Here is a 19,137-nt window from a genome sequence, read left to right on the forward strand (position 1 = left end):
TTGCTCTGGGTATCTAGATTATTAATCCAATGATTATACCACTGCACCATCTCCTGTGTCCTTCAGGTAACTTGCTTTCTACATAAGATAAGAGAAGATAAGAGAAGGTATCCTTATAAGCCACATGTACGTCAAAACACACTGTGAAATGCATCTTTTACGTAGAGTGTTCTGGGGGCAGCCCACAAGAGTCGTCACGCTTCTGGCACCAACATGGCATGCCCACAACTTCCTAACCTGTATGTCTTTGGAATGTGGGAGGAAACCAGAGCACCCGGAGGAAACCCACGCAGACATGGTGAGAATGTATAAACTCCTTACAGACAGTGGCCAGAATTGAACCTGGGTCGCTGGCGCTGTAAAGCATTACGCTAACCGCTACACCACCATACCTGCCCTTTTGTGTCAGAGCTGTCTAGTTCTGTTACTGTGAGAAATATTGACTCAGGTTTTCCTTCTCTGTTACTATCTGACCAGCTGGGCATTTCCTTCAGCTCTGCATTTCACTGCTTTAACATGTGGTCCTTGTTTGTGTTCACTATCTCTTCCACTGCTCTCATTAACCTTTGAACAACAATCCTGACACCATATCAGAGATATTCCTTTTCTCTATCCATCCCTCCCTCATCCTCCCTTGAACTAGTTTTCCCTCTTTTCCACTTCTGATGAAGGGGCTTTAATTTGAAACTTTAACTCCATTTCTCTTTCCGTAAATGCAGCCCGAAAAATCGAAACAGATGCTGGAAATGCTCAGCAGGTCAGTCAACGTATTGGTCTTGGTATTGGTTTATTATTGTCACTTGTACCGAGGTACAGTGAAAAACTTGTCTTGCATACCGTTCGTATAGATCTATTCATTACACAGTGCATTGAGGTAGTACAGGTTAAAAACAATAACAGGATACAGAGTAAAGTGTCACAGCTACAGGGGAAGTGCAGTGCAGGTAGGCAATAAGGTGCAAGGTCATAACAAGGTAGATTGTGAGGTCAAGAGTCGATTGCATAAGGGAACCATTCAATAGTCTTATCACAGTGGGATAGAAGCTATCCTTAAGCTTGACGGGGTTCTGTAGTTCAGGGGACAAGTTGGTGTTCCTGAAGTTACAGGTGTGATTCCTCCCTGAATCAAGGGTCAAAGATATCACTGAGAGGCTGAAGTAGCCATGGTCATGGTCGAAGTTACCAACAACATTAAGAGAACACAGCATGAGGTCCTGCAGGTAAATTTTAAGGAGCTAGGAAAGAAAGATTAAGAAGTAACAATCTCCAGGTTATACCCAGTGTGTAAAGAACTAAGGGGATAGTACAGATGAATACATGCTGGAGGGATGATGCATGTGTGAAGGTTGCAGACTCTTGGGGAATTGGGGCCAGTTCTGGGGAAGGGGGGAACTTGTTTAGGCCATTCTACTTGCAACTCAGCAGGGCCAGGACCAACATATTCCCATGCAAGGTTGGTAGTGCCTCTGGGGAGGGTTTAAATTCATTGGTCAGAGGGATGCAAAACTGAGCAAAGATTCATAATGGAAAAAAATTCTGTTCAGAAACCAAAAACAGATCGTAAAATTGAACTCAGAAAATTAGAGAAAGAGTTTGAAGAAAACGCAAGCAGAGGTCAGGGTATTTCCCTTGTAAAGCACCCTTGCATACTCTGGTTCCTGGTCTTATCTGGTACTGCTGGTGAGCCACAGGCACCTGTTTTTTTTTCTTCTCTCAACTACTTCTGTCACATGTGAAATCTGGTTCCCTTTTCTCTTAAGGAGTCCAACTCCTATTTATAAACTAAACACCACACTCTGAATACCTCTAAGATTTATTCCTGAATCCTCAGTCTGAACTTTTATTGATCTATACCCCGACTCCCATTAAAATACCCATATCCTTACCTTAATCATTCCATCAACAACAAATACCCTCTTTATATTTACCTCAACCCTTCCAACATAACCTCAGCCTGGAGTGGATAAGGGCAAATGGCCTCGTCTGCTTCATCTCCCCTTATAGGACAACCTGTTTTCTAAGTATTCCTTGATGTGAAGAATGGTTGTTGACTTGAAGCATTAAGTAGAATCAGAATGAGGACAATGCAGAGCATGAAGCAAATCAATGAGGCAGCTACCCGTGAAACTAGGGAACTCTTTAGATAGAAAAAACATAAGGAGCAATTATCCTGCTGCTTCCATCTTATTTAAGTGCAGATGCATCGCTCTTTTACAGGATTTAGGAAGAAAAATTGCTCCCTGAAATTTATGAGTGGATAAAGTTACTTGTGGCTTCCCCACCCTCCACCCCCACCACCCCCTTCTCCACATCCCAGTAACAACCTATCCTGCTCTGCAGGACCACTGCTCACTGCTCATTCTCCCAGTTGTGCATTGTTGGGCGTGGTAGTGTAGTGGTTAGCATAATGCAATTACAGCGCCAGCGACCCGGGTTCAATTCTCGCCGTTGTCTGTAAGGAGCTTGTACGTTCTCCCCGTGTCTCCGTGGGTTTCCTCTGGGTGCTCCGGTTTCCTTCCATATTCCAAAGATGTATGGGTCAGGAAGTTGTGGGCATGCTATGTTGGCGCTGGAAGTGTGGCGACACTTGCGGGCTGTCCCCAGAACACTCTACACAAAAGATGTCCCACTGCAAATGTCCTAGGCTGAGCATGTCTGTCAAAACATGTCTTCATTCTTATCTGGCTGGTTTTCAAATTCTCTCTCGCCAGCTGGCAGACTCTCTCCAACCGAGTTTTAAACTTTTAGACATAGTCCAACAGACTCAAATGCACTTCCTCATTAACCCATTGCTCTCTTAACAATTCCAAAGGTCCTCTCACCCGATGTCCAAATACAAGCTCAAACGGACTAAATCCTAATGACTCCTGTATTGATTCTCTAATGGCAAACAAAAGTAAATGAACGCCCTCGTCCCAATCCTTTGTGGTTTCAAAGCAATAAGTCTTCAGCATATTTTTGAGAGTAGAATGAAATCTCTCCAGACCTCCCTGAGATTCTGGGTGATATGCAGATGATACAATCTGCTTTGCTCCCAGCTCATAGACTAGTTGTTGGAATAAATTAGACATAAAATTACTGCCTTGATCAGATTGGATTTCTTTTGGCAAACCAACCAAAGTAAAAAATTTTGAAAGAGCCTTTGACACAGTCTTGGCCTTAATATTTCTAGGTCCCTAGAACACTCTACACAAAAGATGTATTTCACTGTGTGTTTCAATGTACATGTGACTAATAAGATATCTTATCTTATTAAGGGAAGGCATATCATATGTCCTTAGAACATAGAAGGAAGCCATTTTGGCCCACCAAGTCCAAACCAGTTCACAGACCAGTCCCACTTCCCACTCATTTCCCTGTAACCTATTTTCCTTGCACTCCTACCAAGTACCCCCAGACTCTATCACTCTCCTACACACTACGGGCAATTTACAGTGGCCAACTTACCAACCAACCTGCTTGTCTTTGCACTCATTTGACTGAGTTCTGCAGAACAGACATGGTGAGTGCATGCATTCTTTTTCCCAGGTTGGGGAATCAAGAACGAGAGGGCATAGGTTTAAGGTGAGAGGGGAAATATTTAGTAAGAACTTGAGGGGCAACTTTTTTACACCAAGGGTGGTATCTATGTGGAATGAGCTGCCAGAGAAAGCGATAACAACTTTTAAAAGACAGTTGGACAGGTATATGGGTTGGAAAGGTTTAGCAGGTTATGGGTCAAACGTAGGCAAGTGGAACCAGTTTGTATGGAGCATTCGGTTGGCATGGACCAGTTGGGCCAAAAGACCTGTTTCTGTGCTGTATAACTGCATGACTCTATCTATGACTCTAATACTAAAGGGCATAGCTTTAAGGTGAGAGAGGAAAACTTTAAAGGAGATTTATAAGGTAAGTTTTTTTACACAGAGAGTGGTAGATGCCCAGAACACGCTGCCAGGAGAAGTGGAGAAGTAGATAAAACAGCAAAGTTTAAGAGACATTTAGACAGGCACAAGAACACACAAGGAATGGAGGGATACGGACTATGTTCAGGCAGATGCTCTTAGTTTGGTTGGCATCACGGTTAACACAGGCATCATGGGCCAAATGGCCTGTTCCTCTGCTATACTGTTCTAGGTTCAAGGTTCTAAGATTGAAGTCAAGATCTCGCATTAGACCCAGCATACCATTTCCTACAGACTGCAGCGACTGTAAAGGACTCTAGGAAGCAAGTCTTGTGGGAGCTTGCAAAAGATCGTAGAAATCTATCAGCAGCTGATGTGGAAGTTTCTGTGATTTGTACTGGTGGTGGGGTTATGGGTGGGGTTGGTGAAGTGGGTGGGGTTGGTGAAGTAGGTGGGGTTCCTTCCTGCTGCTGTACACCTTCATTTGAGGAAGGTTAATAAAAGGTATTAGCTGAAGGGTGTGGATTAACATCAAGGTCTGATCCTCCTGCAGATTTCAGGTATATCTTGGGGTTGTATGCTCCAATATCTTTATGGTGGCTGTTGAAATTTGCATTAAAAATGAACACAGTCACATCAATTACCATAACAAAACCAAACCAGAACTCATAACATCCAAACAGCAACAACATTGCTTGCAGACTGATGTCTGCAGGCTCTTGCCAAGGTTCTGCAGAGCTTCCAAAAGTCTGGTTACAAAAGTCTACGTGCTGTGCTAGGTCTTATGAAGAGCTTGATCTTGACGTCAATGTTCTGTGGAAGGGGAAACTTCTGATCATTGTTCCTTGCATGTCTGCACTGCAGATGCACCAGAATATAAAAATTATACACTATTACAGCATCAGCGATCAGGGTTCGATTCCCGTCGCTGTCTGTAAGGAGTTTGTACGTTTTCCCATGTCTGCGTGGGTTTCCTCCGGGTGCTCCGGTTTCCTCCCACATTCTAAAGATGTACGGGTAGGTTAATTTGGGGTTTAAAAAATGGTCGGCGCGGACTTGTTGGGTCGAAAAGGCCTGTTACCACGCTGCAAATAAAATTTTTAAAAAATTTTTTAAAAAGTTATTTTTTTAGTCCCTTGTGCCTGATCTGCCATTCAATAAGATTACAGCCAATCTTTTACTCAGTGCCATGTTTGCACCAACCCATGAAGAGAAAAGCGTCTGTCACAGTTCTATCATGTAGTGTAACAATATTCAGGCTTCAGAGGGATTGTACAGTCTTCAAAAGCTAAAAATGGAATATTTGTTCAGCATGCGCAGAGTTCCACCATCCATGTGATTTTTCATATCAATTCTGTTTAGATTTACTTTATTCTTCAAAGGCTTCCTGGGCAATGGTTTCCTTTCCATTATGATCATGTCCATTTGATGTATAAAGGATGGGGTAGTCCAATCGATTGTTTGCTTTAACCTTTAAATGTATTCATTATCAATGGTAAGGAACTTGGGCATCAATCCATCACTTTGGAGTCCCGTGAATGGAAGGAAGAATGTGAGCTATCTCTTGCTATTGACTATGTACAAATGTTGTTTGCTTTAATAACAAACTGAGATTTGCTGTAAATCTCAACTGTACTAGTTTGTTTCTTCACTGAAACCGATCAGATCGAACCATAACCAGAAACATCTGTGCTGACATAACACCCTATATCACATAGTTCTTTAGCCATCCAAATATCCTTTGATCTCTGCTGTGAATATACTCAGCATGTGAGCCTCCAGAGGCCTCTTTGGTAAAATATTGACGAGCCACAAGATAAAGAAATTTCTTCTCATTGTTGTCCTGAATGGCTGATTCCTATCTGGATGCATCACGGCTTGGTGTGGCAACTACTCTGCCTGTGACCACGAGAAACTGCAGAGAGTTGTGGACACAGCTCAGCACATCATGGAAATCAACCTCTCCTCCATGGACACTGTCTACACTTCACGCTGCCTTGGTAAAGCAGTCAGCATAGTCAAAGACCCCACCCACACTGGACATTCTCTCTTCTCCCCCCTCCCATCAGGAAGAAGATACAAACGCCTGAAAGCACGTACCACCAGGCTCAAGGACAGCTTCAATCCCACTGTTATAAGACTTTTGAACAGTTCCTTGGTACTACAAGATGGACTCTTGACCTCACAATCTACCTCATTATGACCTTGCACCTTTTTGTCTGCCTGCCCTGCACTTTCTCTGTGACTGTAACACTTTATTCTGCATTCTGTTATTGTTTTGCCTTGTACTACCTCAATGTACTGTTGTAATGAATTGATCTGTATGAAGAGTATGCAAGACAAGTTTTTCACTGTACCAAGATACATGTGACAATAATAAACCAATTTACCAATCTACCTTATGTTGAGACTGAATTTTGTTTCTAAATAGCTAGAAAGGGGAAATATTATCCCTGCAAAAGAGTTTGGTATGAATATAGACTCCGATCAGTTACCCTCTCAGGATTGGTTTACTATTCATTCCAGGAATTATTCTCGTGATTCTTCATTCTGCTTCCTCTACCTCATATATCCTTCTTTATGTTGTGAGACCTGACCTGTACGTATTACACTGCACCCTAGTCTTACAAGCACCTTAGTCTGGATGGCATGCAAAGCTTTTCACTGTACCTCAGTACATGTGACAATAATAAATCAATTACCCTATATAATTGTAATAAAGAACTGAAATCTTTTTGCAATGAGACCAACAGATTGTTTGCCTTCCTATGTACTTGCTTCACTTCTACATTAATTTTCAGTGACTTGTGTACAATGACACCCAAGTGTCTCTGAACAAAATATATTTTGCTCCTTTGCCATTTAAAATATACCCCTTCTCTCTGCTTCCTTCAACCAAAATGGATGACCTCACACTTTTCCACCTTATATTTCATCTGTCATGTCCTCACCCAGGCACTTAATTCTGTCTATATTTCTCTGAGAGCTTATGGCATTTCCTCACAAACTACATCACACCCAGCTTTTTATCATTAGCAAACTTGGATATATTACACCTGGTCCCCTCATCTAAATCACTGATATAGATACAGCCCCCAGCACTGATCGCTATGACACCACACTAGTCACAGCCTCCCAACTCCATTTATTCTGATTCTTCCTTTTCTGTCTGTTAACCAACCCCCAATCCTTACCTATTGCACTCTAACTTTGTTAAATAATCTTTTGTGTGGCACTTTATCTAAACTTTTCTGAAGGTCAAATTACACCATATCCATTGACCAGTTTCCCTTTATCCTTCAAATTAAAACCTCAGAAATAAACTCTGACCACATTTATTAAACAGGTTCCCTTTCAGAAATTCTTGTTGACTCTGCTTACTTTTATAATTATTTTCTAAGTGCCTTTTTTTAACCACATCCTTAATAAGAGATTCCAGGTTTTTGCCTGCTGCTGATATCAGGATTACTATCTGGTGTATGGGCTTGGCTGAGGAGTAAATGGGTCAAAGCAGCCATCTGTAGGGTTATGACAGAATGCCTCTAGGTCAAGATCCTGCTTAAACATTCCTTTTTTTCTCTTTGCCTTTTTTTGTAAATAACGGCATAACATTTGCTGTCTTCTATTCCGTGGGAAACATTCTGTAATCCATGCAACTTTGGAAATAAAAAGCAGTGCACCCATTATTTCCATGGACGCCTCTTTCAATACCTTAGGATGCAGGTCATCAGTCCCATAAATTTCCCTAACTTTTTTTTTAACCAATGCCAGTTCCTTTCAACTCCTCGATCTCTCTCAACTTTTTCTTCTTCACTATTTCCAAGAAGTTTTCTGTGTCCTCTTCCATAAAGACAGGCACAAAGTATCTGTTTAACTTCTCTACCATTTCCTTATTCCTCCATATAATATCACCTGTCTCCATCTGTAATGGAGCCACTTTGTTCATCTTTTTGTGCTTGTTTGCCTATGTGCATTCACAATCTGCTTTCATCTTTCTCCCTAGATTACTCTTGTATCCTCCTTCCTCTTTTCTTACCATTTCTTAGCCCTCCTTTTGTGAATCTGGATATATTCCCAAACCTTGGGTTTATTGCTTTTTTAGACAACTTCATAAGCTTTTCTCTCATACTATCTTTAACTTCTCTTGTTCACTGTGGCTGGACCACTTTTACCATTTGGTTTTTACTTAAATGTTAGCCATCACTTCTTTACCGCCATATCTATTTCCCAATCTACCATGGCCAACTCGTGCCTTAATTCTTTGTTGATTGTTTCTTTAGATTTAAGACCCTAGTTTCAGATTGAACTAAATCACATTACAACTTTATATAAAATTCTGTCGATTCTCTATCTGGAACAACTCTTTTTCAGTTTAATCTCCTCAAGTGCAATTAGGGATGAGCTATAAATGTTGGATTTGCCAGTGATGTAGAGATCCTGAAAAAGGGAATAAAATAAAAAGATAATTGGAACAGGCTAGAATTTCTTGTCCAGCTTCCCATCTGTATCGTACACCAGTACAACCCTCCTCTAATCCTTTTCAGTACACTCCCAGGAAGTGGGTGTCACTGGACGACCTATTTCTCGCGTTGTAAGAAGTAGACTCGAGCAGAGAAAACTTCATTTGGAGCTGATAAGATGTTTGAGAGAATCCTAGGTTTAGTGTTCTGTTGTGTCCTGAATATTTGTATTCTAAATTGTTCCAAAGTAAGAGTGGTCAATAATGGATATCGGAATATTGTTTTTGCTATCAATCCTCATATCGAGTATAATCCCAGGCTTATTGAAGCCATTCAGGTGAGGTGATGTCTGAAATGAATTTATTTACATTGTTTTGTTCATTGTACGTTATTTACATTGTGTTTCACTGCTTGGAGTTTAGGATTTGGTGAGAGTTAAAGGCATACTTATGTTCTTTCTCCCCTCTCTGGATGATTAAAATGCAGTCAGGTGTTAACTTTTAATCCTGAGTTTGCTCTGCAGGAAATGATGACTGAAGCCTCGTCCTACCTCCACCAAGCTACGAAAAGTCAACTTTACTTCGCAGATGTAAAAATCCTGCTGCCTGCTGCCTGGCCATGGAATCTAAGCCAGGTTCAGAGACCAACTACTGAGTCCTACGAGAAGGTAAGAACAGAGGGGTGAGAGACTGAGACTATTATCAATGGTTTACTACCAACGGAACTCCTCCCAAAAACCCCCATTCACACATGCGAGTTTTGTGCCAAAGTTCCAGTGATGGAGCAGAGAAACTCTAAGGATAGACCCTGCAAAGCAGCAACTTCTAAAGACTTTCTTACAAGTATAATCTCTCCCTCGGTTAACAGTCTCCCACAGAGAGCCATGGAAATGCCCCACTGACAATAAAAATGGAACTTATTCTTGAAAATGAACAAGTATATTGTTGGAGTTTGCCAGAATAAGACAAACTCTAGAACTTTTGCTGGGGCTTTGGAGATTGAGTTCCACAAACTTTTCCCGGGATAGATTTAAGGTGGGAGGGGAGAAAATTAAAGGGGTCTGAGGGTCAACTTTTTCACACAGAGGGAGGTGGGTATGTTTAACAAGCTGCCAGAGGAAGTGGTAGAGGCGGATACAATTACAATATTTAAAAGACATTTGGAAGGGCACATGGATAGGAAAGGATTGGATGGAAATGGGCCAAATGCGGACAAATGGGACCATCTCAGGTTGGCAATTTGGACGTTTAGCCAAAGGGACTGTTTCTGTGCTGTATAATTCTATGGCCCTAACTGTGTTGATTTTTCCATGCAATAGTTACTCATTGACTTTGAAACAAAAACAAAAATGCTTGAAAAACTCAGCCAGTCAAGCAGCTGAGGAAGGGTTGCTGACTTGAACCATTGAGTGGTTTCTCTTTCCACAGATGTTGCCTGACCGGCTGAGTTTTCCAGCATTTTTGTTCATGTTTCAGATTCCAGCATCTGAAGTTTTATTTACTTTCAACTCATTGGTTTCATTGTTATAGGCTCCTTTACCTGTATATGTGATTCTTGCCTCTTATCTGTCTAAAATCCTGGTGTACACGAGCTTGAAAGCACTGATGAATGGACTGAGGGAGTGCGGAACTGTAATAGGTCTTTAATGATATTGGGAGACTATTCAGGAAGCTGACAGACATGCTGTGGGTGGGCCACAACCTGGTATCATTGGGGGGTGGAATAGTGGGATATGATCCTTGTGGTTTGACAGTAATTTTTGGTGGAGGATGTACAGGCCTTGACAACAGTAAGAGGGCGTGGTGGGTTGGTTATGGGGTGGGGGATGTGCTTGAAATAACAGGAGTGGTGTGTGTGACTGCAGCCCTGTGAATAATGATGTTGTTGGGGGAGATCTTGAAGCCCATCTGCTCTGGGAGCTGTTGTGAGGCAGTGATTGTGTGGGTTTCAAAGGTCTATCCAATATTGGGGTCTGAGGGCTGCCTGAGCATTGCCAACAAAGGAGTCTCAGCTCCAGTGTTACTGGGATGTGTTGTGTCTGGGAGCAATGGAATGGAGCTTATCATTTCATTGTGGCTGAGAACCATGGAAGCAAGATCCTGGAATATTGAATTGGAGTTGACCCTTTCACTTAGAGTGGTATTAGGACATTTGACATTAGGCAGTATGGGAAGGCATGGTGCAATAAGCTACAAAGGGCATTGGTGAATATGATACTTAGGCCTGTAGAAGTGAGAATCTGGCCCACAAGGACAATGGAGAATTGTATACTTGTGCCATGAACGATTGAGAGCCTATTCAAGGATCCAGGAACAGTGCATTCTGGCAACACTTGGCGTAAGGGGAAGTGGGGAGCAAGAGTCAGGCAGTGATGAGGAGAAGAGGAACAAGATTGACACTGGACCTTTAGGCACTCTTGTTCCAAGTTCTCAGACTTAGTACATTTATAATTCTGCTCTTGGAAGTAGTTTCTTTTGTGCTGTGTGCAGGGATCCTCACATGGAACACTGCAATTTTCTTTCATAGGCAAATGTGATCGTTGCTGAACCATACCTGAAACATGGAGACACCCCGTACACCCTGCAGTATGGTGGATGTGGCGAGAAGGGCCGGTACATTCACTTCACCCCAAACTTCATACTGAATGACAAGATGACCTCAGTTTACTGTCCAAAAGGTAAATTACTTTAAATAAGCTTGCATTGCTGTTTAATGTGTTTTGAACACTGAATTATTTTAAGGGACATCAGAACAGGTGTGGGCTATTTGCCACTGTCACCTTTGATCAATAACATGATTGCTGATCTATATCCTAATTCCATTCATCAATCTTGGCTTCATTTCCATTAAAACCGCTGCTTCAAAAGCTCTATTATTAATTACATTCAAAAAACTAAATGCCTCATTTATAGAAGCTATTCTCAAGTTAACCCTTAGCTCTGTGGTATACTCTGATAAGTCCAAGTTACACACCCTCCAAGACCAATGTATTACAGAGAGATAGGGATAGAGAGAGAAAGAAATGGATATACAATTAGAGAGATGGCGATAGAAAGAGAGAGAGAGAGAGAGAGAGGGGAAGGGGGAGAGGGGTGGCAAGAGCCAGTAAATTACCAGAGAAAATCAAATACCATTTCAGATAATATCCAATAGCTTGAGCCAGGAAGCGACAGAATGCTTCGCAACATTAATAGGGCATTATTGGCTGAACTATATTAAAGAAAAAGTGTAAAATGTTTAAAAGCAGAAAATGCTGGAAACACTCAGCAGGTCAGGCAGCATCTGTGGAAAGAGAAACAGAGTTAATGATTCAGAAGCCTTCAGAACTGGGAATGAGAAAATAATAAATTGGTTCATGTTACAGAGAGAGTAAGGGAGGACCACTTTGACCACTTTGCACCACAATGGACTTTTTTTTGTTCTAATTTTGTTCTTTCTTGTAAAAATCATGTATAATTTATGTTGGTAATGTATGTTTTTCTTGTCAATGTTGTTCAGCTAATGCTATGTGCTTGTAATGCTGCTGCAAGTAAGTTTATCATTGTACCTGTTCATACATGAAAATTGGTAAATTGGTTTATTATTGTCCCATGTACCAAGGTACAATATAAAGATTTGTTTTGCGTGTCATCCATACAGATCATTTCATTACAACAGTGCATTGAGGCAGAACAAGGGAAAACACTAATAGAATGCAGGATAAAATGTTACAGTTATGTACTTGTGCATATGACAATAAGCTCAACTTTGACTTTGAGAGATGAATCAGGCAAGGAAATATTTCTGATAAGGTGAGGCTGAGCTTGTGTGGGGTGGCTGTGCAGAGCTTTACATTACAGAGGCTCTAAGGCTGTAGCCTAGAATTTTTTCACACAACTCAGGGAAGAAAGCTTTTCTGTGCATTTGAAAATAAGCTTACCTTGCAGAACAGCAATACTATGTCCGTTTCCAGACCACTTAATACACCATGGGAAGAATGACTCCTGACTTCTAGGCAGGATTGTCATTGGCACTGTCAATTTTCTCCAGTGTAACGCTCCCCCAAATGACATTAAAACATAGAACATAGAACATTACAGCACAGTAGAGGCCCTTCAGCCCACAATATTGTGCCAACATTTTATCCTGCTAAGATCCATCTAACCCTTCCCTCCCACGGACCCCTCCATTTCTCTATCATTCATGTGTCTATCTAAGGGTCTCTTAAATGTCCCTAATGTATCTGTCCCCACAACCTCTGCTGGCAGTGCATTCCATGCAGTCACCACTCTCTGTGTAAGAAACTTACCCCTGACATCCCCCTTATATCTTCCTCCAATCAACTTAAAATTATGCCCCCTCGTGTTAGCCACTGTTGCACTGGGTAAAAGTCTCTGACTGTCCACTCAATCTATGCCTCATCATCTTGTACACCTTCATCAAGTCACCTCTCATCCTCCTCCTCTCCAAAGAGAAAAGCCTCATCTCACTCAACCTATCCTCATAAGACATGCTCTCCAATCCAGGCAGCAATCTGGTAAATCTCCTCAACATCCTCTATAATGAGGTAACTAGAATTGAACACAATATTCCAAGTGTGGTCAAACAAGAGTTCCATAGGTGCAGCAATCTCTTCCCTCGCTTCCCGTAATAACCTTGGATATATCCCATCTGGCCGGGATGACTTATCTATCCTAATGTTTTTCAAAAGTTCCAGCACATCCTCTTTCCTCACATTGACATGCCCTGGAATATCAGCCTGTCGTACGCCATCCTCACAAATGTCAAGGTCTCTCTCTCTGGTGAATACTGAAGCAAAGTATTCATTAAGGACCTCCCCTACCTCTTCTGACTCCAGGCACATGTTTCCTCTTTTATCCCTGATCGGTCCTACCCTCACTCTAATCATCCTCCTATTCTTCACATACGTGTAGAATGCCTTGGGGTTTCCTTGATCCTACTCACCAAGGACTTCTCATGCCTCCTTCTAGCTCTCCTAAGTCCATTCTTATGCCCCCTCCTGGCCACCTTGTAACTCTCCAGAGCCCTGTCTGATCTATGCTTTCTAAACCTCAGTTAAGCTTCTTTCTTCCTCTTGACAAGATATTCTACATCTTGTGTCAACCACAGTTCCTTCACTCCACCATCCTTACCCTGCCTCAATGGGACAAATCTATCCAGAACCCCATGCAATACTCCCTAAACAACCTCTACATTTCCACTGTGCACTTCCCCAAGAACATCTGTTCCCAATTTACACTCCCAAATTCCTGCCTAGTAGCATCATAATTCCTCCTCCCCCAATTAAATACTTTCCCATATCGTCTGCTCCTATCCCTCTCCAAGGCTATGGTAAAGGTCAAGGAGTTATGGTCACTGTCTCCAAAATGCTCTCCCACTGAGAGATCTGATACCCACTCAGGATCATTGCCTAGTACCAGATCCAGAATGGCCTCTCCTCTCGTCGGCCCGTCCACATACCGTGTCAGGAATCCTTCCCGGACACACATAACTCCGCCCCATCTACCCCCTTTACACTAAGGAGGTGCCAATCAATATTAGGGAAGTTGAAATCACCCATGACAACAACCCTGTTATTTTTGCCCCTCTCCAAAGTCTGCCTCTCTATCTGCTCCTCAGCATCTCTGCTGCTGCTGGGGAGGTCTGTAGAGTACTCCCAATACGTTTCTGTTTCTGACTTCCACCCACACTGACTCAGTGGACGATCCCTCCAGGACATCCTCCCTTTCTACAGCTGTGACACTGTCCCTGATCAGCAAAGCCACTCCCCCACTTCTTTTACCTCCATCCCTGTCCCTTTTGCAATATCTAAACCCTGGAATATCCAGCAGCCATTCCTGCCCTTGTGACAGCCAAGCCTCTGTAATGGCCACCACGTCATAGTTCCACATACTTACCCATGCTCTAAGTTCATCAGCCTTGTTCCTGATACTTCTCTCATTAAAGCAGACACACTTCAGCCCATCCAACTGACTGCAATTTTGCACATTCGAATGCCTATCCTTCCTCACAGTCTTTCTACACTCTGCATCTACTTGCACACTAAATGCACCAACCTCTGACCTATCACTCTGGTTCTCATCCTCCTGCCAACCTAGTTTAAACCCTCTCTAACAGTTCTAGCAAACCTGCCTGCAAGAACGTTGGTCCCCCTCCAATTCAGGTGTAACCCTTCCCTTTTGTACTGGTTGTACCTTCCCCAGAAGAGATCCCAATGATCAACAAACCTGAAACCCTGTCCCCTGCACCAATTTCTTAGCCACACATTCATCTGCCGAATCATCCTATTCTTACCCTCACTGGTACATGGCACAGGCAGCAATCCAGAGATCACTACCCTTGAGGTCCTGCTTTTCAGCTTCCTACCTAACTCCCTACATTCCCACTTCAGGACCTTGTTTCTCTCCCTACCTATGTCATTGGTACCAATACGTACCATGACCTCTGGCTGTTCACCCTCTCCCTTCAGAATACTGTTGACCTGACCCGAGACATTCCTGACCCTGGCACCCGGGAGGCAACATACCATCCAGGAGTCTCTTTCACGTCCACAGAATCTCCTGTCTGCCCCCCTTGCTATGAAATCCCCTATCACTACCACCCTCCTCTTCTCCCCCCTTCCCTTCTGCACCACACGACCAGGCTCAGTGCCAGAGCCCTGGTCACTGTGACTTTCCCCTGGTAGGTCATCTCCCCCCAACAGTATCCAAAGTAGTATACCTGTTATTGAGGGGAACGGCCACAAGGGTACTCTGCACAACCTGCCCATTCTGCCTAGCCACTTTTTCAATAATCCAAAACCACTGTGGAGGTGAAATAACAGCAGTTCTCATGTATTCATGCAAAACAACCAGCTTTTACTCAACCACTTCATGGTCATAGAGTCATACCGCACTGAAATAGGCTTTTCAGCCCATTAAGTCTGTGCTCCCGTTGTATCTACCTGCACTAATCCCACTTACCCACATTGGGTCTGCTGCCTTCTATGCCTTGAACCTCCTGAAGCATTAATTCAAAGGCCAACGCTAAAATTATATTCTATGCCCTCGCTGAAATCTGTTATGTGGCAACCTCAAATATAGCCTCATGCATGTGCCTGGACTGCTTTGCCACGAATGCCAAGGTCATGGTCATTCTCAGCCTCCCCACCCCAGAAACATATCAACCAGCTGCAGGTGATCTCTGCCGCTTCTGGGTCCGCTGCTCACTGCTGCTTTAGGGAGGTCGCCTGAACTCCACAATAAAGCAGAGAAGGTTTTTCCCTCAGCCCATTGGAACCAGAATGGGATCTGCCTGTATTGAATTCTAATCCAAACTATTACGCCTTACAGAACCCTCCCTGATAGCCTACTCTCCGGAGAACCTGTCTGTAGCCCTAGAAAGTCTCCGTGATCCCGGGTATAAAAGAATATGCTTCCCACAGAAACTGTTCTTCTCCATTCTATCAAAGTCCCAATGAACCCTCAAAGCAATTCCTCCATTCCTCAGGAATACAGCATCCATTCTTTAAGCAGTATCACTCTCTAGTGCCCTGTAAAGTGCTGGTAGAATTGTTGGATGTCCCTTTAAAGGCTGGCCTCCAAATCAACCTCCAGGCCACAAAGTTCTGGAAACCTCATAATTGAAGATTACAACATTTATAAAATGTTTTTAAAGAATTAGAGGTGCACATAATATGTTTAATTAAAATGCAGTGAAGCACATTCTGGGGCACTTCCTCAGGTGTGGTTACAGGATGATCAAGTTCGGAAATTAAATATTTCAAAGTATTTAGTATTAGAAATGACAGGGGAAATGGAATTGGGGAAGTGGTATAATTGTGCTGAAACTAAATGATAACTTAAAGACAATAGAAAGGAAGGCTATGGCACATAATAGCAAATGTATAATTAACAGTAAGGGGAAGCTTCACTAGTTGCACATCTCTGAATCTAATTTCCCCACTTGCTTTGGTCAAATATTCCTTATTCCTCCAACAAGATGTCCAAGAAATAAAGATTTTTATTCTCTGCTTAAGACAGCAAATTCGAGTAGCATGTACCATGGGTAAAGCAGCAATCACTGGGTCTTTAATTTTTATGTAGATTAGACAAACCAAGTGCCTTAGGAAATGAATTCGTAGAAAGCACCTGAGTTGGTTTTCTGCAATAATTTATTGACTGTAAAGAAACAGACTATTTTTGATCTAGTATGTGAAGAGGAAGGGTTAATTGAGAATATTATAGTAGGTAAAGCTGTGAGGAAAAGTAATTAAAAAAAAGTCATATTAAATTTGAGAATAATGTGGTTAGATCCAAAACTATAGTAATTTATTTAAACAAAGCCAGCACGTAGATGCAATCATAAGGAAAGTGTGCCAGCGTCTTTACATTCTTAGGAGGTTAAGGAGGTTCGGAATGTCACTGAACACTTCTACAGATGTACTGTTGAAAGTGTCCGGACTGGTTGCATCACGGTCTGGTACAGCAACTCGAATGCACAGGAACGCAAGAAGCTGTAGAGTGTAGTATACTCTGCCCAATACATACTGAGCTCATCCTTCCCCACCACTGATAGTATCTACAGGAGGTGCTGCCTCAAGAAGGCAACATTTATCGTCAAAGATCCCCACCATCTGGGCCATGCCATCTTTTTGCAGCCACCATTGGGCTGGGGGTACAGAAGCCTAAAGTCCTACACCACCAGCTTCAAGAACAGCTACTTCCCTTCAACCATTTGGTCCTTGAACCAACCAACACAACCCTAATCACTGGAGTTTAGCAACTCTGTGACCACTTTGATCACTTCGCACTAAAATGGACTTGTTTTTGTTCTAATTGTGTTCTTTCTTGTAAAAAATAGTGTATAATTTGTGTTTAATTTATGTTTTTCTTGTGAATGCTACTTATATGATGCTATGTGCCTGTTATGCTGCTGCAAGTAAGTTTTTCATTGCACCTGTGCATACATGTACTTGTGCATATGACAATAAACTCGACTTTAGTTATGGAGGGATGGGGAGTGTTTGACTGAGCAAATGGGGAAATTAGATTAAAGCATATGCCAATAGTTAAGCAACAGCCAACATTTAAATGAACAATTCATAATTTTCCATGAATACACTCCTTTGAAGAGTAAAAATACAAGAAAAGAGGTGCAGCCAAGTTCTCTGAAGAAGTCATGGATGCTGCCAAAGTTAGAGCAGAGGGCTAACAAGCTTGTGTTACTTCTCACAGCCAGGGAACTGACTACTGGTAGTGTACTGGTAATGTACCAGTGTAGATTTGGAAGTTAATGGACAGGAAACAGTAGAAATAAGCAGAGTTGGAAGCTGCAGCAAGTGGGGTCCCACAGGCATCTTTGCTGGGCCCCAGCTGCTTACAAACTATAACAATGATATGGATGAAGGGGCCAGGTATAGTATATCGGAGGTTTGTTGATGATACCAACCTTGGATGTTAACATGGATTGTGAGGAGGATGCAGAGGAGCTCTAGGGAGATAGAGATAGGTTATGAATGGGTGAGGAGATGGCCAAGGAAATATAATGCGGTGAAACATGACATCCTCCATTCCAGAAAGTAGAAAAAAATGATTGGTGGAAGAGTGGTGTTCAGAGGAACATCGGTGTCATTGTACACAAATCATTGAAAGTTAACGTACAGCTGCAACAAACATTTGGGAAGGCAAACAACATGTTGGTTTTTATCACAAGGGGATTTGAGTGCAAGAGTAGAGACACAGGGGCCTGGTGAGACTGAAGCTGGAACGTTGTGCATTGGTCAGTTCTCCCTACCTCACGATATACTAATGAAAGAGGGAGTGCAGTGAAGATTCGTCACAATGATTCCTGGGAAAGTGGGTTTGCTGTATCCAGAGAGTTTAAATAGACTGGGCCCAATCTCTCTTGGGTTTAGCAGAATGAGAAGGAATCTCACTGAAACCTACAAAAATCTTACAGATCTTGACTGGGCATGTATGAGGATGATGTTACCCCTGACGGGAGCATCTCATCTCAAAATAAGTGCTTTAGGGAGGTCGCCTGAACTCCACAATAAAGCAGAGAAGGTTTTTCCCTCAGCCCATTGGAACCAGAATGGGATCTGCCTGTATTGAATTCTAATCCAAACTATTACGCCTTACAGAACCCTCCCTGATAGCCTACTCTCCGGAGAACCTGTCTGTAGCCCTAGAAAGTCTCCGTGATCCCGGGTATAAAAGAATATGCTTCCCACAGAAACTGTTCTTCTCCATTCTATCAAAGTCCCAATGAACCCTCAAAGCAATTCCTCCATTCCTCAGGAATACAGCATCCATTCTTTAAGCAGTATCACTCTCTAGTGCCCTGTAAAGTGCTGGTAGAATTGTTGGATGTCCCTTTAAAGGCTGGCCTCCAAATCAACCTCCAGGCCACAAAGTTCTGGAAACCTCATAATTGAAGATTACAACATTTATAAAATGTTTTTAAAGAATTAGAGGTGCACATAATATGTTTAATTAAAATGCAGTGAAGCACATTCTGGGGCACTTCCTCAGGTGTGGTTACAGGATGATCAAGTTCGGAAATTAAATATTTCAAAGTATTTAGTATTAGAAATGACAGGGGAAATGGAATTGGGGAAGTGGTATAATTGTGCTGAAACTAAATGATAACTTAAAGACAATAGAAAGGAAGGCTATGGCACATAATAGCAAATGTATAATTAACAGTAAGGGGAAGCTTCACTAGTTGCACATCTCTGAATCTAATTTCCCCACTTGCTTTGGTCAAATATTCCTTATTCCTCCAACAAGATGTCCAAGAAATAAAGATTT

General features: G+C 42.3%; 1 protein-coding gene across 1 annotated transcript in view; it reads left to right on the forward strand.

Moving 5' to 3' along the window:
- Positions 1 to 1,163: 1,163 nt before the first annotated feature.
- The window catches only part of LOC127568939 (calcium-activated chloride channel regulator 1-like), a 43,486-nt gene continuing 25,512 nt past the window's right edge, over positions 1,164 to 19,137 (forward strand). Inside the window, exons 1-5 of the mRNA XM_052013205.1 lie at positions 1,164 to 1,220; positions 7,286 to 7,329; positions 8,588 to 8,681; positions 8,868 to 9,011; positions 10,871 to 11,021. Of these exons, the coding sequence (XP_051869165.1) occupies positions 1,164 to 1,220; positions 7,286 to 7,329; positions 8,588 to 8,681; positions 8,868 to 9,011; positions 10,871 to 11,021 (490 nt within the window). The remainder of the gene's footprint in view (positions 1,221 to 7,285; positions 7,330 to 8,587; positions 8,682 to 8,867; positions 9,012 to 10,870; positions 11,022 to 19,137) is intronic.

This window comes from Pristis pectinata, chromosome 3 (assembly GCF_009764475.1).
Source record: "Pristis pectinata isolate sPriPec2 chromosome 3, sPriPec2.1.pri, whole genome shotgun sequence".
Lineage (NCBI taxonomy): Eukaryota > Metazoa > Chordata > Chondrichthyes > Rhinopristiformes > Pristidae > Pristis > Pristis pectinata.